The 21725-nt window shown below is 45.2% G+C and overlaps 2 protein-coding genes across 9 annotated transcripts; one reads left to right on the forward strand and one right to left on the reverse strand.

Annotated features, from left to right (window-relative positions):
• Positions 1-88: 88 nt before the first annotated feature.
• On the reverse strand, positions 89-10908 carry med15 (mediator complex subunit 15). Of its 5 annotated transcripts, none has more exons than XM_044099691.1 (18): positions 10723-10906; positions 8708-8801; positions 8585-8636; positions 8481-8504; positions 8191-8346; positions 7833-8059; positions 7107-7394; positions 6677-6754; positions 6160-6273; positions 5973-6088; positions 5772-5902; positions 4680-4814; positions 4094-4157; positions 3455-3521; positions 1987-2144; positions 1753-1919; positions 580-678; positions 89-482 (listed from the first exon to the last, which is right to left on the reverse strand). In XM_044099691.1, exons 1-18 carry the CDS (start codon positions 10788-10790, stop codon positions 346-348), a joined length of 2175 nt encoding a protein of 724 aa, XP_043955626.1. In that variant the 5' UTR covers positions 10791-10906; the 3' UTR covers positions 89-345. The 5 variants fall into 5 exon arrangements, 4 of the variants coding, with proteins under 4 accessions (XP_043955626.1, XP_043955625.1, XP_043955627.1 ...); XM_044099690.1 differs by having other exon boundaries at positions 1987-2162; XR_006369040.1 differs by lacking the exon at positions 89-482 and adding an exon at positions 1406-1638 and having other exon boundaries at positions 1987-2162; positions 10723-10908.
• Positions 10909-12835: 1927 nt separating this feature from the next.
• Positions 12836-21624, forward strand: nr1d1 (nuclear receptor subfamily 1, group d, member 1). 4 transcript variants are annotated; one of them, XM_044099697.1, is made up of 7 exons: positions 12836-13088; positions 16458-16703; positions 17605-17838; positions 18240-18784; positions 19008-19193; positions 19747-19957; positions 20481-21623. In XM_044099697.1, exons 1-7 carry the CDS (start codon positions 13067-13069, stop codon positions 20690-20692), a joined length of 1656 nt encoding a protein of 551 aa, XP_043955632.1. In that variant the 5' UTR covers positions 12836-13066; the 3' UTR covers positions 20693-21623. The 4 variants fall into 4 exon arrangements, with proteins under 4 accessions (XP_043955632.1, XP_043955633.1, XP_043955631.1 ...); XM_044099698.1 differs by having other exon boundaries at positions 16461-16703; XM_044099696.1 differs by lacking the exon at positions 12836-13088 and adding an exon at positions 13581-13724 and having other exon boundaries at positions 16461-16703; positions 20481-21624.
• The last annotated feature ends 101 nt before the right edge of the window (positions 21625-21725 follow it).

A 21725-nucleotide genomic window follows, 5' to 3' on the forward strand; every position in this document is an offset into this window, starting at 1 on the left:
TTTGCTGATCTCATGTTTTTACATCCTGGCTCTTTAACGGCGGCGTGAAAACTTTAGTAAGAGAGAAACCAGAGAAGTGACACTGCAGTTCATGATGAAATGGATTTTATTCATAAAAAACAGCAGATAAATCTTTATTTGTTGCCGGGTTTCAAACGTCTGACAGAAAAACTAAAGTGTGACGCATTCAGGGCTGGCGGCTGATTGGTCGCCAGGTAACCAGGTGAGCAGCAGTTCATTTAATCCTGTAAGGTTTGAACTGGACCTGAATGTAGTGACATACTGCGGTGGCTGCGTGGGCAGGGCTACATACAGTGGGCGGGGCTTCAGGCAGCGGGCGGGGCTTCAGGCAGCAGACAGGCAGGCCTGCCGGACGCTCTGGGCCCAGGTGTTGAGCAGCTCCGTCACCGAGTGTTTGTCAGGAAGCTGCAGCAGTTTGGACGTCATGTTCCTGTGGACCGTCTGCAGGAAGCCGTTGGCACCTGAGACACAACAGAGACATTTAGACGCTTCAGAGGCGCCGCAGTTTAAATCCTGGAGAAATAAACCCGTCAGGACGTCAGAATCCTGTTTCCTCACCGTACTGGTCTCCGTCGTCGGCCCAGTGCGGACTCTGATCCGGATAGTCTGCAGGAACGCTGAGCTGCAGCGGAGGAACGCTGGGCAGGTTTTTATCGTCTGAGGGACAAAAAGAGCAACAAGGTGAGAAAGGCAGAACTGGAAAACGTAACGATCACAGCTAACGCATTAATGATAGAAAAGGATCAAATCTGATATCCTGCAGCATTTCTAGTGAAAGAATCAGCAGGAAGCATTTCCTTATATGGGCGGTGCCTTGGAGTTACAGATGGTCAGGTTAAAGCTAAAACCACTTCCTCTAAACTTTGCTCCATTGCTTTTCCTCAGTGCCTGAGCCAAAGGAAGGAGAGAACATCTTCATTCCACTGAGCTCATGCGTAGCGTTAGCCTCAGTTGATTTTTTTGGATCGAATAACGTCTTGCTGCTAAAGCTTGGTTTAGAAATAGTTGATATTTCAAAGTTTAGAGATCACACATGACAACACAAAATAAAATAACTGCTATAACGGGTTCATGCATAATATCAGATGGGAAATCTCTCGAGATCAAACGATAGTTCAGAGAAAACAAACATGGCCGACGAGAAAAAAGCAGTGAAGATATTTTGTAGATTTTATTCTTTTTTTTTTACGATGTCCAATGAACTTTCTGGTGCGGTTGTTTTCTGATTGGCTAAACGTCACCAGGCTGCGTTCTCATTGGTCCTCTGGGACGACAAACGCACTGCGGCATCGGGCCAATCAGCATGCTGAATATCATCGGTTATTGATCGCAGCTGATGTGAGTGAACCAGATCAATCTAAACTCACGCCAGGTTCAGACCTACCGCCATAACTGGAACGTCTTTAGGTCGGAAATCAGAATAAAGGTCTTGCAGGCTAATCACGCTGACCTCTGCGGTTCAGCCTGATTTATGTGGAGGAATGTGAGGTCAAGCAGCTGCTGGTTATTGTGACACTGAGCACAGGGAGCTTTTAACTGCCGGTTAACATGCTGGTTTGTTAGGTCTCCTCTTCATCCTCGTCAGGTAAATGTTTACTTCCTGAACTCAGATTTGAGCTGCAGACAAACAGGTTTTCATTTCATTTTCCATTTCTCACACATGAATCTAATCAATAGTAGCAATTACTGGAGCTAAATCAGAGGATCCATCAGCCAATCACAGCGTCTCACCCAGCTTGCAGATAAGGTGCACGGTGCCGTTGTTGCTGCAGAACGCCGGGTCCAGGTTGACCAGGAACTTGACGTCGAGGCGCGCTACCTCCCCCTGCAGGATGTTGGGGATGGTCTGCCGCTCGTCTTCCTCATGCTTCCTCTTCCTCCCGCAGACGTTGGGCCCCCTGGGGAACAGAAAAGCGGGTCAGACGGGCGAGGCGATGCAGCGTGGAGCGGAGGGGCGGGGCCTACGTGATGGGCGGCTCGTGGATGGCGCTCATGGCTGGGGCGAAGGTCCGGTACAGGGAGTGGTTGAAGACCGGGGAGCGGATGTTGGCCATGACGGCGTCCAGCAGCGGCTGGCACAGATACTGCTGCTTGGTGGGAACCGGAGGGGGAGGCGGCGTCGGCTGAAACAGACGGGAATCCTGTCAGAACCGAGAACCGCCATTAAGAGAGAAACTGACGGGACGAGCCAGAGGAGAAACTTTGTTTTAACAAACGCCTGGTTATCAAACGCTGGAACTCAGAGGTTGTTTTATTGTACGATCTTTATGATTCTCAACAGTGAAGTTAGAGCCAATGTCTCTGGGAACAACACGGAGTTACTGGCTTGAGCAGTGCTTCTAGGGGCCACAAGGGGCGCTGTGGGGCCTCCGAAAGCCAAAGAGAGAATGAGAAAAAACATGCAAAACTAAAATCAATTTAATAACATTAATCTTTTATTCTTACATTTTTATCATAATTGTTGTTTTTCAATAATTTTTTCAGGTATAAGTTGAAATAATTTATTTAAATGTTATTTCTGATAATCTGCCAGTAAAAATCCTCTTTGCTCCTTAAGTTAAATGAAAGTTTCTTAGAAAATAACCAAAGGAAAAAACACCAGGAACTGCCAGAATAAACTAAAATTTTACGTGATTAATAAAAAATATTAAATATCTTATTATAGTCAAAAGAAGGGATTGTGTTGAAAAGTCAGAATATATTAAATGAAAATAAAATTCTCCTTATTTTGTCAGATCCTCATCATGTGGACGTGACAAAAAAAGATGCCAAAATAACTACGGTAAAGCTCTTCAAAAATCCCGTCTGCACGCAAAATTCACGTGTGCCACGGCGCAAGACGTTTCTGCAACCTAATTTATGAGCTCCTTTCAGAGTAAAAGCTCACATCCGGTTCATGTTTGATCTACTGGAAGCAGAAAAACTCTCTGTTTCCAGTGACTTCTCTCACTTCTGGCTGGCAGAGGGACACCTCTAGACCACAACCAGCAAATTTCAACCACATCTGATGTTTAATTTCAAAATAAAAGCCTATTAAAATAAGATGTTTTTATCCCCCCTGAGATGCAATGCTTTTATTTTGAAATTTAACATCAGACGTGGTTGACATCTGCTGGTTTTGATCCAGAGGTGTCTCTCTCTCACCCAGAAGTGAGGGAAGTGGCTGGAAACAGAGAGTTTTTCAGCGTTGCTTAATGTCCCCAATTATTTCCCAGACATTATTTCTTTTTGCAGCTACATAAATACAAAGTCTAAACATGAAGCCGCTGGAAATCTACTTGCAGCAGAACCGTGGCGCATGTAAAAATTGAGAGCGGGCTTTACTGTCATTTTCAGAGAAACACTAATTTATGAAACAGTTGAATGGATGAAGTCAGGGTTTGAGCTCCAGGAAGGCAGTAAAGGTTGAAGCAGAAAGTTGAGCTCTTCTTACCACGGCCATGTCATTCTTCAGCTTCTCCAAAGCGATTTCACATTTCTGCAGCGTCTTCAGAGGACACCTGCAGGTCAGAAGAACAAAGAAGCTGCAGGTGAAGCAGAGAGTCTCTCAGCTCCAGACCGGCCACGGCTCATTCTGACCGCCTGGTTTAATTACGCCATCAAATAAAACTTCAGTAAAAAAAAACAATTCAGATTTTAAGTGCAACAGACAAATGAAATACCATCATTTCAATCTATCTCGGTCATTTTATGCTGTGGTAGTTTGATTTTCCCAGGTGAGATAAAAACAGAACGCCAAGGCGGGAAAGATGGCGGCTCCAAGTCAAGTCAAATAGAGTTAGCATAAACAACTGTGCTAAGCTAAGCAGCCTAATCATGGACACTGTAAATAATTTACTTGATGTATTTTCATAAATAATGGCTGAATTCTTCCCTGGGTTTGTCCTAATTAAGGAGACTACAGTTTTCTTTTCATATTGCATTTATTCATAGTTTTTCTTAATGAGAAAGAAATTTGTGCCATGGTATAAAATATTTTTCTTAGCATCAGGATTGAGTTAAAGTTTCAGCAGTGAGAAGCCCGAGTGCACAGAGGTTTCTGGTGTCAAAGTTCTGCAGACGGTACCGGTACCTGATGGTTGGATCAGTCAGGATGTTCAGCAGACTCTTCATCTTGCTCAGGTCCTTCTTCCTGTCTGGCAGCACAACACATACATCAACTTCCTGTCTGTGTACAATTTTACATAATAAATACTCATCACTAAAAGTGGACCCACACCAGTCTTCAGAAATGTACTTTTAAAATATTTAAAAACATAGAAACCTCAAATTATGAGACTGATTTTAACATTTGTCTCCAGGAGATTTAAATCTTTTCTTTTATTAAAATTTTGAAAATGTTTGAGGATGTTTTATTTGGTTTCAGATTAATTTTTTTTCTATAAATGAGACTTGCATAGAATCCGTTTCCATGGAAACCAGGTTTTAATACATAAATAAAAAACCATCAAAAATTATAATAACAAAAAGATTTTGCAAAGATAATAAATATTTCATTAAGATAAAAACAGAACTAAATAAATCTTATATAAAAGTAATTGTAGATTAAATCATAATATTGCAAATTGATAAAAAATTAAAATGTCAGAAATATTATTGCTTGATTTTCTCCGAGGAACTAATCATCTGCAAACAGAGGTCAAAGGTCAGCAGCTCACCTTCGTTCTTGTCGATCTTGTTGATCATCCGGCGAAGCGGCTCAATGTATTTGGACAGCTGCTTGAGCTTCTCCATGTACTGCTGCTCCTCCAGAGACGTGGCTCCAGCTGGACTCATGGCCGACCCGGGGTTACCTGAGCGCAGGTGGGGAGGGGGAGGAGCCAACTGGAGTCACATGACACAGAGCCGACTGACGGTTCTGGTTTAACTTTCACTAAACCATGCAACGGTTCTGTGTTTATTGGGCCTCAAGTCCTGTTCTGTGGATTGGAGGTTGTTGGCCTCAGTGGCGCCTCCTACAGGTTTATCACACTCCCACTAACTGGTTCTGAACTGGTTGAGAACCAGTTCAGAACCAGTGGTTATGTGAATAAACGCCAACTGAAAGTCTGAAAATGGATTAGGATGTTCAGTCAGAACGGGTCCATATTTTGAACCTGTAGTACCAAACTAGACCACAGGGGGCACTGTAGATCTGTCACTGAGTCTTATTCACCTACACACAGAATGGAACTGTCAGCCATATTGAGAGGCAAGTTAATCTCAGAAAATATAGCCTCTCTGCTTGAAACCTGGTTACAACTAATCTATTAAATTTAATAGATTTGTTTACATTAAAGTATTTTTAGTCGGGTGCTGTGGTGGCGTAGGGGATAGCACAACCCACATTTGGAGGCCTTGAATCCTCGACGCGGCCGTCGAGGGTTCGATTCCCGGACCCGACGACATTTGCCGCATATCTTTCCCCTCTCCCTCCCCCTTTCCTGTCAGCCTGCTGTCATATAAGGGACACTAGAGCCACAAAAGACCCCTGGTGGGAAAAAATAATAATAATAATAATAAAGTATTTTTAGTTGTGGATATGAGAAATGAGGCTTAAGAGCCTTTTCTGTTAAGCATATTTAAGGAAAGAAAATATAAATATATATTTTTTTTAACATATAATCTAACAGAGCAGAGCCTTGTGCTGACACAACATCAGCAATCTCTGGTTCCAGTCTGGACGAAGAAAGCCACTCACAACATGGCTGCTGTCGCTGATTAATCACAGCTCCTCTGGGGTTGCATTCCACCCGCTGTGTGATAGTTACCTGGCGTGTTGAGGGGCCCGGGCGAGGCCACCCCGTGGTTCTGCTGTGGGGTTCTGGCGGTGACCGGACTCGGCGACGGCTGAGGGGAGGGGCTGGGCTGGAAGCCGCCCGGAGACGGCGTGGGGCCGGAGCTGCAGGCGGGAAGCAGGAAGTGGTTAACAGGCAAAGAGAGGGGGCGTGTCCTCCGGGCTGCTGTCTTACCTGGCTGAGTTGGGCTGGGAGGAGGGGGGCTGCGGGGACGGCTGTGGGGGGGGCAGCATCTGTGGGGTGGGCACCTGCACAGGTGAGGGTGATGACATCATGGGATGCTGCTGCACCTGAGGAGAGGGAGAAGGACGGCTCAGCCTGCGCTCCTGTTACCTGGACAACTCAGAGCAGGAGAACACACCTGTGGGGTCATCATCTGACCTCCGACCCCAGCCGTGCTGTTTGGAGGAGGGATGGTGGCGTTCAGAGGAGGTCGAGGGGGGCGGGGCAGATTCTGCATCGGGGGTCGGACCATCTGCAGAGGTTAGCATAACATTAGCATGGCGCTACTCTATCGTAGCAAAAATCTTTTGTAACAATAAAAGTGACAATATTTATTTCTTCTTCTGTAAGTAACAGTGTGACTTTGTGTCGCAGCAATTACAGCCCTACTAACACAAAAACATTCCCACAAAAACGCTCTTCTTCAGGACTCCGGTCACATGAAGCAGTGTGTGATTCATGTCAGTGAGCAGTAACTGTATTTTTTAATTTACTGATGATTTCACTGAACAAACAGGAGAAAAACGTAAAACCTTCAACTTGTTTTGAATTTATCATGACAACATCGAATCAAAGTTCTTACTTATCACGATAAAAAACCACCCCTATCGTTAGCATGACGTTAGCATGGGAAGGCCAGCCTTGAGGTTTCTCACCTGTCCAGACGCGGCGGCGGCTGCAGCGGCGTTGAGCTGCACCTGTGCTGCGGCCTGCGGCAGCGCAGCACGAGTCGGCTGCAGACAGAGCAGAGCATGTGAGGGTTAGGGTGGGGAGCTGGACCCCCACCGCCTCCAAAGCTAACCAACTTAGCATCAACGTTTGAGCCGCCTTCATTTTAAAGATGTTAATAAACTTAAATAAATATTTAGATCCTGTATAGCACTTCTGGATAGATACTTGTGACAGTGCAACGACAATAAAGTTGAATTCTATTCATAAACTTCTAATGACCCCTAATATCTCTAAAATGAAAGCCGCACAAGCCAAAATTTAACACTGATTTAGTTAGATGTGGAGGTGGTGGGGTGGGTCCAGCTTCAGTCCGGTGCGGTTCTGCTGGGCTGTGTTGTGCCAGTCCAAACCCACCTGGAAGGCCTGCATCTTGAGCTGCTGCTGGCTCAGTGAGTTGATGGGGATGGACTGCGCCGGCATCTGACCCGGCAGAGACTGGGGGACGAGTCCGGGCTGGGAGTGAGGAGGCATCTGACCCGCCTGGACCTGCTGCTGCTGCTGCTGCTGCTGCTGCTGCTGCTGCTGCTGCTGCTGCACCATCTGCTGGATGGACTGGGCCTGGGCCTGCGCCTGGTGCTGCTGCTGCTGCATCTGCAGTTGCTGCTGCAGTTGCTGCTGCAGCTGCATCCGCGTCTGATGCATCTGCAAAGACAGAAAATGAGAACTGGAGGACAGGAAGCAGCTGCTGACAAACATCACTGGAACCTTCAGCAGCAGAAACTGAGTGAAACATTTTACACTGCAAGAACCAGTTTCCACCAGCAGATGGCAGAGTTGCAGATTGAGGGTGAAATTAACTCAAACAGCTTTGTTCATTCATTATTATCACTAAACGTAAAGCATACCGGAGATTAAGTAAAGCGGACCGGAGTCGGACTGAACAGAATTGGTGTGAATGCAGCCTAAGAGTGTTTGTCTACTTGGCCAATCACCATCTTGTGTTAATAATTAGAATGCTGCTCCGTTGGTGGGACTCAGAGCTCTGAGGTAAATGGAATGCGGCCTGAACATCTGCAGAACCCTGAGTGCATCTGGACCTGGTTCTGCTGCTGGTTCTGCCGGGTCAGTTTATGGACAGACCTGGTTCTGCTGCTGCTGGTTCTGGGCGTGCTGCTGTTGCTGCAGCTGCTGGTTCTGGGCGTGCTGCTGCAGAGCGCGGAGTTGCTGCTGCTGCTGGAACTGCTGCTGCTGCTGCAGCGCGGCGTTCTGCTGCGCCTGTTGCTGCGCCTGCTGGAACTGCTGGAACTGCATGGACTGCTGCTGCTGCTGCACCATCTGCTGCACCGACATCTGGCCTGGGGCGCCCACTGCAGAGACACAGGGAGGGCAGGAATGACCCGGTTCTGGAGCCGGAGCCAGCCCGGAGTCGGCTCAACATGCCGAAGCAGAACGAGAGAGAGAGCGGCACGCTCGGCGCAGCAGCAGGAAACACACTCACTGGCTTGTGGGTTTCCCGGCACCCCGGCCATGGCATGCTGGCCTAGCTGCATCTGCCCCATGGCCCCCATGCTCCCCACCGGGGCGCCTGGGGCCCGGGGCCCCATGCCCATGCCCCCGCCTACCCCCGTCAGGTTAGTCAGGGCATTCATGGGATCTAGCAGAGGGCAAACAACAGACAACATTACGCAGCTCCGACATGCTCAGCAGAACCCCATGAACCCGGTAGAACCGGGCCCGGCTGGAGCCGAACCCCACCCAGAACCCAGCAGGTAACAGAGCTCCACTCACCGGCTCCTCCCAGCGCCTTCTTATCTGCAACACAAAGCCCAGCGGTGGTTAGCCTCACCCAAACACAACTGGCAACCGGAGAGACAGGAAGCTGCAGAACTCACGGATGTCCCTGAAGTGGATGATGAGCCGGGCCACCAGGGACAGGTACTCCTCCTGAAACACACACACTGCTGCTAGCGTCGGATGCTAACCCATTTCCCATCAGCCACCAGGGCACAACTCACTCTGGTCTTGGCTTTGATGAAGACGTGGTTCTCCATGTCCGTCCCAGACTTGTGTGTCGTGTTTCCAGAGCCGGCCTTCCTCATGGCGTCTTCACTGAGGAAGACCAAGACAAGTAAACATTCATTTTAACTGTCCAAAATATACAAAAATAATCTCAACAAAAACCACAGAAATGACAGAGGAGCATTTCTCATTCATCATATCTCAAACATCCAACTTGTTCAGACACTTTTGTTCATTTCACTTTTCTTATGTGTCTCAGTGAGACACTATTTATAAATATATAAAGCAAAGAGCTTTATAAATATCTTTGTCTCTAAATAGTGTTTTCAGCCTCAATTATTAGAATTTAACCTAAATTATATTAACAATCATAAACCCAACAGCTCAGGCCAACCTTCATAGTTTTAAGTTTTATCATTTTATTTATGGGTGGTTATGTTTAAAACGTTTATGTTTATTTTTCATGCTGCACGTTTTTCTAATTACTGTTAAACTGAACAAGTCAATCCATTTAAAATGTGCATTAATACTCCTCCTCTTTTTGGTGTTAAAATCCCTTCAAAATAAAAAGTTTTAATGATTTTAACTACTATAGGCCCTTTTGAGAAGAAAAATGCAGGTCTGCTGTTTAAGTTACATAAAACCTTTTCATTATTCACATCTTTCCTTCTAAATTATCCTTGCAGCAGGGGAGACAGAACCTCACCTGTCAGCATGGAAAAATAATATATAATGATAAAATAATTTATATTGCTATTTTTACCTTGTGGTCTGTACTGTATAGTACACTTATTAATCACTTATTAATAATCGCAAAGTAAACATTAAGTCTAAAACCAAACTACTGCAACAGACTGAATGTTCTGCTCTTTGTGTGGAAAATATTTCAGTGTGTTTTTGTGACGTTGTCAGTTGCTATGGCAACAAGCCTGCGTGTAGCAGCACTAACATAGAGCGAGAAAGAAGTGGTTTTGAGTTATACTTTAACGGTTTTTCCCTTTGCTGTGGTGCACAAAAATAATATCTACACGTTCAAGTTTGATTGAGTTAAAGGTGGCAGCGCCGCTATGGATGACACGTAAAAGAATAGTCTTTTTGCCCTCCAGCGTTGTCCGCATGCGCGAAATTTCCTCATGTAAACAATAACATGCAGGTGGTCTACATTTGTATATCTGATTAGGATTAAATTAGTGCCTCATCAGCTATGAACCTCACTGCACGTTACTGCCTTGCAGCCATGTGTAAATAGCATTAGATACAAAGAATTCAGCAAGCATGGAAAGCCAAAATTACCAAAGTTTAATAAATTAAAAAGTTAAAATAGTTTTTTAACTTAAAAAACACTGAAATTTTGGGACTGCATCTTGGCTCTAAGCCTCGTTGTTTTATTTATTGAGCTTCTCAGTCACACCTAGAGCACACCTCACTGCTGTCTCACTCTCATACCTGCCCTGCACCAACATGACTTCTCTGCATCGGTCTTATTCTTTTTCTACAGAGACAGTGCAGCTCTCTTTACACTTCTCCCTAAGCACAATTTAAAGTAGTATAAATATCTTCATTAAACTAAATTAAATATGAAATCATCTGTCCAACAATGCCCCGCTAATTCTAATAGTTACTTTTGGTTTTATTTAGAGAAAGAGAAATTAAAAATGTTGCTTAAACACTTCAGCTGGCATCTGTATGAGATTTATATAAAACAATTGTGTTGTGGAGTAAAAACTTATTGTTTATAATACTGACTAGCTTCAGCAGCTAATGATGCCAACAGCAAAATTTGGTCAGAAAAAGACAAAAACAATACATTTTAAGAGTTTTATTTGCGCCGAATTAAACATCGGTTTCATGCCCACAAGACCACCTGAAATGCTGTAGAAGTTTAGCACCTGATGGATTTTTATCCTCAGTTTTTTCTAAATTGGCAGTTTTCACAAAATGTTAGCGATTAGCTAAACCAAAAGCTAGCATAGCTGAGAACAAAACCGTGAAAAAAAAGCAACTTCCTCACATCTGAGCCACGACTTTCTGTCGGAACTGAGGGCTCCTCCAGTCGCTGTCGGCTCCAGGAACCTCCATGGCAGAATTGATCCAAAATTGAGTTAATTTCTCTCGGTTCCGACTGTTTTCTCCTTCCTTCTTCCGCTGCAGAGATAATGGCGGCGGTTCGGCGGATGTCAGCGCTGATGAACGCTTCCGCCTCCCACTGGTCAGAATTAGATACTACATGGCACCAAAACAATACAACACAATAGCCCAGTGACATTTCTGCCCCCCATTTAGAGCCTCACAGAACAAATTAGAATATTTTATACGCATTTTAAATAGACAAATTGTATCTGTTTTGTGCTCTTAAAATAAAGAGAAGTCTAAAACCTTTGCAAAGACATTGCAGAATATTAACATCTGTGAATTTCTTTTTTCAAGCAAAGACACGGGAAAAATTTATAAAAAATAAGATTTCTGACTTTAACCTAAGAATATTCTTTTCCAGAGGCTCTATTTGTTTCAATGTAATTTAATTCTGGAGGTTCAGAGAAAATTTAAAAACAACAGAAAATATGCTAAAACCCACTTTTCTTTTACCAGTGGTTCCCAAAGTGTGGGGCGCGCCCCTAGGGGGGCGCAGTGCCATTACAGGGGGGCATGGGAGGAGGTATGGATGAATGAAAAACAAAAACTGCTACACAAAAGTGTTTCACTGTAAAGATGGTTTGTAGTGTGTTTTCTAGTGACCTGAAATGTGAAATAAACTTCAGTGGAGTTTGAAAACAAAATATGCGTATAGGTTTATGTCTGGTTGAACGATGTGTGATCAGTTGATTCTTTCTTTTTCTTTTTTGGGGGCAATTTTATTGTAATCCATAAGGAACCCAGAAAATCTTTGGGAACCACTGTCTTATGCCAATATAAAGGACATTATTGATTTATTTACATGTTTTTATTAAGAGTCATTTTGGAAAGTCCAAACATGGTGGTGGCAGTATCATGCTGTGGGGTTGCATCTCAGCAGGAGACACTGGAATCTTGTAAATCCAGGAGATAAATGAAAGCAACAGGAGAACTGTGGCTTCAGAGAACATTTATTATCCATAGAGATGAAGACCTGAAGTGTTCTGTAGCTACAGCTACACAGACATAGTTTGTGTAGAACCTGCTTATGAGGTTCTGGAATGGCCTAATTAAAGCCCAGAGCTGTTCACAGCTGATCCCCACCAACCTGACAGGAAAAATGCAAGAAAACTAAAGCGTCCAGATGAGTAGCCTGAGGTGCCAATACTAAAAACTGACTGGAGGGGTCACTCGTTTTATGCTTAATGTTTTTATTTAATGATTGCTATTTTGTAGAAATCAGTTTTCACTATGAAACTAAATTTTCTTACCATTAATTGTTGTCTAATATGACAGATTGTATTGATCATGATTGATTTGAAACAATGAAAGGGGTTTAATACGGCTTTGTAATATGACAGAAATGAAGTTTTCCTTTGTAGCATTCTAGTTACTAACGCTGAACGGGATCAGCAAACTAGAAGGATATCAAGCAAAAGGGAAAATAAAAATTATGATCTGAAAGAGTAAAAGTAATAACAATAAATGAAAAATTCTGTTTAATTACAATAAAAATATGTTATAGCTAAAATCTTAAGGATGCAGGAGGTCAAGCAGAACCAGAACCCGCTGCAGTAACAGGAAAGAACCAAACTAATAATCAGTTTTTACTGACAGTTCCTCGGACCCGACTTAAGAGGAAAGGAGATCGGGCTTTTTCTGCTGTTGCTCCTTCTCTATGGAACAATCTACCTTTCCAAATTAGATCTGCCCACAGCCTGGATCATTTAAATTTGCTTCTTAAAACTCATTTTTATTCCTTGGCATTTAATTGAACTAGTGTTTGATACTTTGTTTTTATTTATTTGTGTTGTTGTCACTCTTGTACAGCACTTTGGTGCAGTTCTAAGCCTGTTTTAAAGTGCTATATAAATAAATTTGACATTGACATTGACAAACTACACTTCCCACAGTGCCACTCTGCCTGCCCAGACTAACAGTCCGCTTCCACTCCACGTGCAAGGAGGAGGGGCGGGAAAGAGTGTCATTGGGGCACGAGGCGCTTCCTAGTCACGTGGTCCCGTTTTCTGCCGCGTGCGGCAGCAGCGTCCCGGAACATGATGATGATGATGATGATGATGATGAGTCTGCGCTCAGTTGGAAGCGCGAGCAGCAGCTGTGCCAGAGACAGAACCAGAACAACGGAAGATCCGCACTCTTCCTGCAGGATTTCTCCTCCTTAGCTGCTCCGGCGGCGGCAGCTGTGCGTGACTGGACCGCAGCTCGGCTTGGCGACCACCGACATGGACTCGAACAACAACTCGGGTAAATCACTTCTCTGGGTCGGGATCCTGGTCCACGGGGTTAGAGTTGGGCACGGCGCGCGTGCACGGCGTTTAATGGAAATTGTTTAGGAGCCGATGTGTCGGCGCGTGCGTGATGGTTGGTGCGGGTCTCGGAGCGGAGCAGAGGAGGTCACTGCGGCTGCGCCGCGGGGGGGTCGGGTAAAAACGGCCAGAACTTAACAGGAGTTCGGTCCAGTCATTTTTTAACAGGAGTCCGGTTCTGCTCCAGAGAACATTGGCCACACAGAGGGACCGTGTTCCGGTCTGGTTTAGGTCCATCAGCCGGGCCTTGGACCCCTCTTTCGGACCCTTCGCGCACATGTCGGCCAATCTGTCACGAGGACCGTCACCGTGAATGCGCTCGTGTTTAAGGGAAGTGGGTCAGGATGACGGCAGGTCTTTCGGTTTCTGGTGGACGGAGCGGGCGTGTGAGTGTGTGTGTTCACATGGAGCGGCGCAGTCAGCCATGTGCGCTTTGTTTTCATGGAGCAGCACGGCCTCTGATTGGCTCCTGCGGGGTCTGAGCTCATTGCGCCACCCTCCCCTCCTGTTATGGCCACGCCCCCTGGAGTAGCAGGCGATCAGCTGATCAGTAACCAGGTAGCAAACAGAACAGGTGAGACGGAAGCTGGAGTTTAGCTGTTGTCAGTCCCGGAAAATTGAATCCTGCAGTCAGGAGGAGATCGAGTCAGTGACTCACCTGCAGCAGGAAGCATTCTCTCTCTCTCTCTCTCTCTTTCTCTCTCTCTCTCTCTCTCTTTCTATCTCTCTCTCTCTCTCTCTATCTCTATCTCTCTATCTCTTTCTCGTATTGATCCTGCTTCCTGGATTTGAGAAGCACTGAAGGAATTTTGTGAAGATGTTTCCAGATTATGCTAATTCCAGGATAATCTGGGTGAAGATGTGTGAAACGTGACAGGAAGCTGGTTCTCTCTCTCTGCTTCCTGATAGCAGACTGATCAGTGATTGATCAGTCCAGCTCGTTGACCTCTGGTGACCCCTGTAGTGTCGTGTTTCTGGTTCATGTTTCATTCCAGAGGTTTGGATTGTTTGCCTCGCTTGTTGTTTTGAGATGATGTGAATCATTTGAAGCTGAAATTCGGACTCAGTCCAAACAGAAAAGATTCGCTCAGGGTGACCAAAGGGCGGCCCGGGGGCCACTGGTGGTCACGGGGTGATTGTGTGTGGCCCCAGGTGGATTTCAGAAATGACATGGAGGTGGAGAGGCTTTATTTGTAGTCAGACTAACATTATCTTCACATCATTTTCTTACAGGAAAATGTTAAGTTTTGCAATAAGCAGGGACTCTCAGCGAAAAGCAAAACAATCAACTTTTATTGAATTTTTTAAGTTTGGCTATAATTAGCAGCATTTTGAAAGAAACCCAGATCCAGTTGTAGATGCTTTTCTTTTAATTCAGAAATCTGCAACATTCCCTTTTAAGTTTTAGATTTACAATTAATTATTAAAAATAATTTTTGGATTAAAAAAAAAGGACTTTTTATGCTTGAATAATTTTGAGTCGTCACTGACTACGTTACCCAGAAGTCTCTGCTGCAGCTGGAGCCATCTCCATGGTTACTGTCTGTTTCTTAAACTGATGTAGGTCAAAGGTGCTTCAGGTTTCTGGCTGTATGATGAAGCCCTGTTTTGCTGTCTGATTGGCTGGTTGGTGGTGAAGCATTCTGGGAGTTGTAGTTCTCTGTCATGTGTTGTTTCCTGATGGGCAGCATGTGTTACCTGAGCAGGTGTTTTCCTGCAGGTGAGCTGTTGTCAGGTATGTCCTCCGTCCAGTCAGATCAGAGTCACATTTCCCAACCAATCAGGCTGGAGAGTTTTGTAAAAGGAACGAGCCAATGAGCTGCAGCCGTTCTAATGTTACACACAGGTGTGTTTGATATTCAATATGTGACACACCTTCAGGGTGAAACACGTCCAGGTCATTTACCTGAGTTTATCAGAGACCTCAGAGAAAACGTCAGAAGATATTTTATTTTATGACATTTTTTCCTTACTGTAACATCTCTTTCTTGGTGCACTGTGAGATTGTCCTTCCTGTATAAAGTTTGTTCCTAAATAAGAATTAAAATGTTTTATTGTTGTTGGTAAAAGTCAACTAATGTAAATTAATATTCAAACCAGAGAAAGACAGAAAATGTCCAAAATACCAGCAGAGAAACAAGAAAACTCTCCGGCTGGCTGCAGGCTGAGAGAGGGCGGGACTTCCTGTCAATGTGACGTCACTCTGAGTGGAAGGGGAGGACTGGGGCGGGGCTTCCCTCAGTCTCGTTGTGAGGCTGTGTGTGGAGGAGGCACGTGGCCTGGAGGCGTGACGCTGCTGGCACTAGGAGGAAGATGAGGAGGAAGATGCTGCGCTGCGTGAAGCTGCAGCCTCCAGACCTCCACTCTTCTTTACGGTCTCATTTCCTCGCTGGCCGTCAGAGAGCCATCAGGGCTGCAGGGATCAAACTTCTCCGTTTAGACGTTTAATAGCTAGCCTTTATTTACATGTAGCCTCTAAAATAAGACGAAGAAGACATTAAATTCCCTCACAGAGACACAAAAAACACCCAGAACTGCAGGAAGCAGCCAGAAAGAGGGCGAACTAAAAACCAGAGGCAAAAATTCAGAGGGTTTAAAAACAACAACAAAGAGAAAATAATCTTCCAAGCAAATGCTAAGCTCACCTGGAGGGATGCTAAGCTAACCAAGACGGAAGCTCCCCTAAACCAGAGTAATGCTAATGTAACCCAGAGGGATGCTAAGCTAACCAAGACAGAAGCTAACTTAAACCAGAGTAATGCTAATGTAACCCAGAGTAACGCTAAGCTAACCAAGACAGAAGCTAACCTAAACCAGAGTAATGCTAATGTAACCCAGAGGGATGCTAAGCTAACCAATACGGAAGCTAACCCAACCCAGAGTAATGCTAATGTAACCCAGAGTATTGCTAAGCTAACCCAGAGGGATGCTACATTATGTCACAGGGATGCTAAGCTACATGTGGTGATGAGGAAGCAGTCATTGAGACAGCAGAACGGTTTCCATGCGGCAGCCGCCTGCAGCATGGCTGCATCACTACTTCTTGTTTCTGCTGCCTGATTCTCAGGAAACGAGCCATCCATCCATCTTTGTTCGCGCTTTGCGGCGCTCTAGGTTTTATTTAGCGGCTTCAGAATAAAGAGGGCTGGATTCATTCACATGCCGCACTTTTCAGATTTGTTTTCTTCTAAAAGTCTTTGTTTTCCCTGAAAACATTTTGAAATTTGTGTTTGGACCGGGGTGTGAATACTTTGGGAAGTTGCTATGGAAAATGGCTGACACTCACCTGCAGGCCTCTGTCCTCCAGCAGGGGGCGTCATCTCCTATGTGGGCTCCTGTGGAGGCTCCCCATCTGGGGCCAGCCCGGACTGCGGGGCCAGCCCGGACTCCATGGACAGCGGCTTCGCCTCCTCCTCTTCCTCGCTGCCGTCCTTCCTCAGCAGCGACGGCTCCTCCTCCTCGGCGGGCGGCTCTCCGCGGGGGCGGGACGACGCCGCTGATGCCAGCGGCCCTCACAGAGCGTCGCCCAGCAAGTCTGTGGCCAGTTTGACCAGTAAGTGGTGCAGAGGGGTCCGTTTCCGGTTTCCTGTGGGGCAGTTAAACATCAGCAGCAATAATCGGGTTTAGAGCTGGTTTCATTTATAAAGGTCACATTTTCAAACTAAATATATAGTTTACAAACAATTTAGTTTGCAAACGGTTTGGTGCTAAATTTCTATTATTAATTTAGTCAACAGTTTGCTGACTAAATGTTTAGTTTGGAACAAAATATTTATTTTGCTGGTAAATATTTTGCATACTGATTGAATATTTAGTTTGGAGCTAAAAACGTAGCTTGCTAACTAAATATGTTGTTTGGAACTGTGACATTTAGAAATGAATAAATAACATTTAGAAAAAATAATCAGTTTTCTTTCAGGCTAAATAATGCTGGGTTACTAAAAATATTGTTTGGAACCTGCTTATGGCTTTTTTTTTTCAACTGAATTTGAATCCAAAAATGGCATCCATGTTTCTCAGTGAGGTTTTTATTTTAATCCAATCTTCTGACTAAATTGATTTTTGTGACATAACTGATTAATTTCCATCAAAATTTCTAATCCAAAACAGGTTTTAGGAGATTAAAACATTTTCTAACAGAGTGTATTAGTTAAATGTTACAAACTTGGATCAATAAACACTGATCAGGTTAGTGACACGGGAATCTCGTCACCCATTGATCCTCAGGGAACCGATCCACATGCGAGAACAGCAAATGCATTTTGATGCTCATGTTGCTCCATAGTTCAGAAAGTTGACCTGATTGAGTAAAACCAATGTGATTTTTGGATTCAGCTCATCAGAATGAGTTCAAACAGTTGAAAAACCCCAGACGGTGTTTTGGCTGCGCAGCAAACTGCTCTGAATGCAGCTAACTGTAACATGAAGCTTCCTGACGCTCCGGTTTGTTTCAGAGCTCAACGGCATGGTGCTGCTCTGTAAGGTCTGCAGAGACGTGGCGTCCGGCTTCCACTACGGCGTTCACGCCTGCGAGGGATGCAAAGGCTTCTTTCGGCGCAGCATCCAGCAGAACATCCAGTACAAGAAGTGTGTGAAGAGCGAGAGCTGCAGCATCATGAGGACCAACAGGAACCGCTGCCAGCAATGCCGCTTCAAGAAGTGCCTCTCTGTGGGCATGAGCCGAGACGGTGAGGCCGCCGCCGCCGCCGTCACGTCACATGGAATCAGAGTCCATGGCGTTTCCCTCAAAAACATAAAAGATTTCATAAACTGTTAACTTCAGCCATTAACCTCAGTGGGCGGGACTAGGGGAAACCCTGACGTCTGATTGGCTGCTTCAACAAGTCAAGACAACTTATTCCTTGTTTGCTTCTCTGAAATAATTTATTAAATCATGAAATAATATGTAATGAATTCTATATTTAATAAATTACTTTTGTATTTATTTCCAGTTTTTAAAAATGATGACATGTTTAGACGCTTGGTAGATTACGACCCCTCACCTGTCCACCGGGGGAGCTGTCCAGGGTGTTTCCAGGCTCCGCCCCTTCCTGCTCTCACTTTTGTCCTCCTCCTCTTCTTTCTGCAGCCGTGCGTTTCGGCCGCATCCCAAAGCGTGAGAAGCAGAGGATGCTGGCGGAGATGCAGAGCGCCATGAACAACATGGTGAACGACCAGCTACAGAGCAACTTCCAGCGCGCCACCCTGTCCTCTTCCTCCTCCTCCTCTTCCTCACCAGAGGACACCATTGGCCCCCAGCCGTCGCCTCCTCTTCCTCCCCCTTCCTCGCCACCCCCCAGCCCTGGGATCCAATCCACCATCAGCGCCATCGCCTGTGCGCACCGTGAAACCTTCCTGTACGCGCACGACAAGCTGAGCGATCCGCAGCTTAGCCCCGCCCACCGCCACCCCGGGGGGGCAGAGCTTTGTCCCAACCACGTTCGAAACGGTTTCAGAAAAAACAATAATCACAAAAACACCATGGACTGCTTCCTGCAACAGGGTCACGACAACACAAGCAATCACCATGGCAACAACGGGTGGAGTCAGCATTCCAGCAATGTGATTGGAGGACAGAGTCATGTGACCCAGAGGCAGAGCTGTCCGCCAAAGAGTCGCTCTGGGATTGTTCTGGTAAGATCAGGGATGCTAACACCCACCGCTAACTGCTGCTAGCTTGACCACTGCTAACTATTGCTAGTTTAACCACTGCTAACTTCTGCTAGCTTAACCACTGCAAACTGTTGCTAGCTTAACCACTTCTAACTGCTGCTGCTAGCTTAACCTCCGCTAACTGCTGCTGGTAGCTTAACCACTGCTACGTGCTGCTAGCTTAACAGGATCTTATCGTTCCCAGGCTTGTCCAATGAACTTGCAGCCCCATGCAGACCCTTTAAAGACGCCCCAGGAGATCTGGGAGGACTTCTCGTTGTCGTTCACGCCCGCCGTCAGGGAAGTGGTGGAGTTTGCCAAGCATATCCCAGGATTCAACGCTCTGACCCAGAATGACCAGGTCACCCTACTGAAAGCAGGCACCTTTGAGGTAACCCATGATGTCATCACAGACATCAGGGTCATGATTTAAGAATTTATAAGTTTATACTTCAACCTTCTTTTTAGGCTAACAAAAAACTCTTCTTAGCTACGGTTAGCCTGACCTTTTTGTGCTCTAAAGAAATTCTGTTCATCAATACATTATTGCAAAAAAAGTCATATTTTTAAATGTAATATAAAATTAACTGTTAGTTTATGTTAAATGCTAGTTACTACATCAGTACAGCAAAAACTGATTAAATGAAGCAAATTAGGTTAGCTAACATGTTAGCCTACATAAATATCACATCAATCATAACATAAAATTAGCTGATTTACATTAGCTGTCAAAAAGTTAGCTACTGTTAGCCAAATTCATATTTATTTGACTTATTAACCAAGAGAGTTTAGCTTCTGTCATGTAGTAAATAATAATTATTTGAAGTTAGTGATTCTTGCCTAATTAAGGGAAACATTGAGAAAGCATTCATATATTTATGATATATTTTATGTTCTTGTTTTTGTAGATAAAATATAAAAACGTTTGTTTCTTCTCGCTCCAGGTGCTGATGGTGCGCTTCTCGTCACTGTTCAACATGAAGGAACAGACGGTGATGTTTGTCTCTGGCGCCACCTACTCTTTGGAGGAGCTCCATGCGATGGGGATGAATGAGCTGCTGGCAGCCATGTTTGACTTCAGCCAGAAGCTAGCTTCGCTGACGCTGAGCGCCGAAGAGCTAGGGTTGTTCACCGCAGTGGTGCTGGTGTCCGCAGGTGAGCGTCAACAGGCCTGGTCGCCTCCTTTTGCACTACTTTGATTTGCAATGAAAAAGCCCACAGTATGGTGCTGCCATTGCCATACAGTTGGTACAGCGTCCTGAGGTTTGAAAGTAACCAAAACAAACTAGACTAAGATTGCTTTGCATCCAGCAGTGGCTACGTCCTTTGATTGGCTGCCATTTTTCATCCTGACCTGTAACTGGAACTGCCGGCACTGGCTAATGACAAGCTATGAGCTAGCGTTAGCTTGTAGCTCATAGCATCCTGAGCTAATGGCCACCTACTGGATAGCCTTCTTCCTCTGCTGAATATCAGCACAGATAAACTAAATTAAGAAGAACATTGGTTAGGTCAGCATTGGCATTGGATAAACTAGAGTTAGCAGTCGCTAGTTTGTTAGCTTGTCTAAAGCTAATACTAGCAAGTGGCCTCCTCCTCTTTTACGGGCTGCTAAGTTATGGGGTCTGGTTGCTAGGTAACTGGTGTCAGTGCCCTAACTACCACCATTCCTTTACAGATCGGTCCGGCATCGAGAACCTGCCGTCCGTGGAGCATCTGCAGGAGAACCTGATCCGGATGCTTCGCCGTCTGGTCAATAAGACGACCGGCGGCGAACCGCCCGTCATGGATTCGCCGCGCTTCACCAAGCTGCTGCTGCGGCTGCCCGACCTGCGGACACTCAACAACATGCACTCGGAGAAGCTGCTGTCCTTCCGCATCGACCCCTGACCACCCCGCAGCGCACAGCTGGAACAGACACACGCCCGCCAAAATAAGAGTCTGCTGGCCTGATCCGATCTATCATACATTACCACTTCCTGTGAGACCATCATCGTCATCATGCCTGATGTTCTCCAGAGCAGCTGGATGGAAACAAAGATCCTCTTCCAAAAGTCTCCTGCTTTTGGGCAGAACCCTGCTCACAAAACATCCGCACCTGTCAGCAGGTCGCTCCATCCAGATGTTTAGGAGCTCTGCAGAGCCAGACGTCCAGCATTAGGTGCTTCAGGTTCAGCTCTTCCATTCACTCTGTGGGAGTTAGCTCTGCCCCATCAGCACCAGCAGCCAATGAGGAGAGGAGGTAGCTGCATGGACCAATGAGACGCCGGGATGCTGAGTGGCGCCTCTGCTGAAAATTAGACCTGTAAAACCTGTAAATACTGAAAGATCCAGACATACTTGAAATGTTGCTGTTTGTGACTCGTCTGCGTGAAACTCTGAGGCCTCTGGATGAGCAACAGAGACACAACGTGTTCAGGCAGGAAATCTTCTCATGTCTGTATTTTAATGTTTGCAAAACCATTTAAGTATTTCTATAAATTCTCACTGAAGATGCTGATCTGTGACTCATTTCCTGCTTTCACCGCTTCGCCTGCCTAAAACCAATAAAACACCAAACAGCTTTTAATGATTAAAATCATTACAATGGAAGGAGTTTAATTCATCATTTTTCAAACAAAATGTTAAATAAAAAAATCTGCTGAATTAGTAAAAACCTTCATTTCAGAACTTGAGAAAAAGTCAAACATTCATAAAAAGAAGTCAAATTAAAACAAAACAATAAAGTGAAAATAGAAACATATTCTTCCAGACAGTTGCATAATAAACTTTGGGTGGATGGATGTTTGGATGGATGGTTGGGTGGATGGTTGGATGGATGGATGGTTGGATGGATGGGTGGATGGATGTTTGGATGGATGGATGGTTGGGTGGATGGTTGGGTGGATGGATGGTTGGTTTGGTGGATGGATGGATGTTGGAT

The sequence above is a fragment of the Gambusia affinis genome, linkage group LG19 (assembly GCF_019740435.1).
Source record: "Gambusia affinis linkage group LG19, SWU_Gaff_1.0, whole genome shotgun sequence".
In the NCBI taxonomy this organism is placed as follows: Eukaryota; Metazoa; Chordata; class Actinopteri; order Cyprinodontiformes; family Poeciliidae; genus Gambusia; species Gambusia affinis.

What these genes read in the sequence shown, in the direction of transcription:
- med15 (XM_044099690.1), bottom strand. Translation starts at nt 10,790, where the DNA reads ATGGAGGTTCCTGGAGCCGACAGCGACTGGAGGAGCCCTCAGTTCCGA. An exon ending in GAAGGCGCTGGGAGGAGCCG is followed by an intron (nt 8,347 to 8,480) that starts GTGAGTGGAGCT and finishes GCCCTCTGCTAG; the next exon opens with ATCCCATGAATGCCCTGACT. An exon ending in ATCCACGAGCCGCCCATCAC is followed by an intron (nt 1,920 to 1,986) that starts GTAGGCCCCGCC and finishes TCTGTTCCCCAG; the next exon opens with GGGGCCCAACGTCTGCGGGA.
- nr1d1 (XM_044099696.1), top strand. Translation starts at nt 13,661, where the DNA reads ATGGCCACGCCCCCTGGAGTAGCAGGCGATCAGCTGATCAGTAACCAG. An exon ending in CCAGGTAGCAAACAGAACAG is followed by an intron (nt 13,725 to 16,460) that starts GTGAGACGGAAG and finishes GTCCTCCAGCAG; the next exon opens with GGGGCGTCATCTCCTATGTG. An exon ending in TGTGGGCATGAGCCGAGACG is followed by an intron (nt 17,839 to 18,239) that starts GTGAGGCCGCCG and finishes TTCTTTCTGCAG; the next exon opens with CCGTGCGTTTCGGCCGCATC.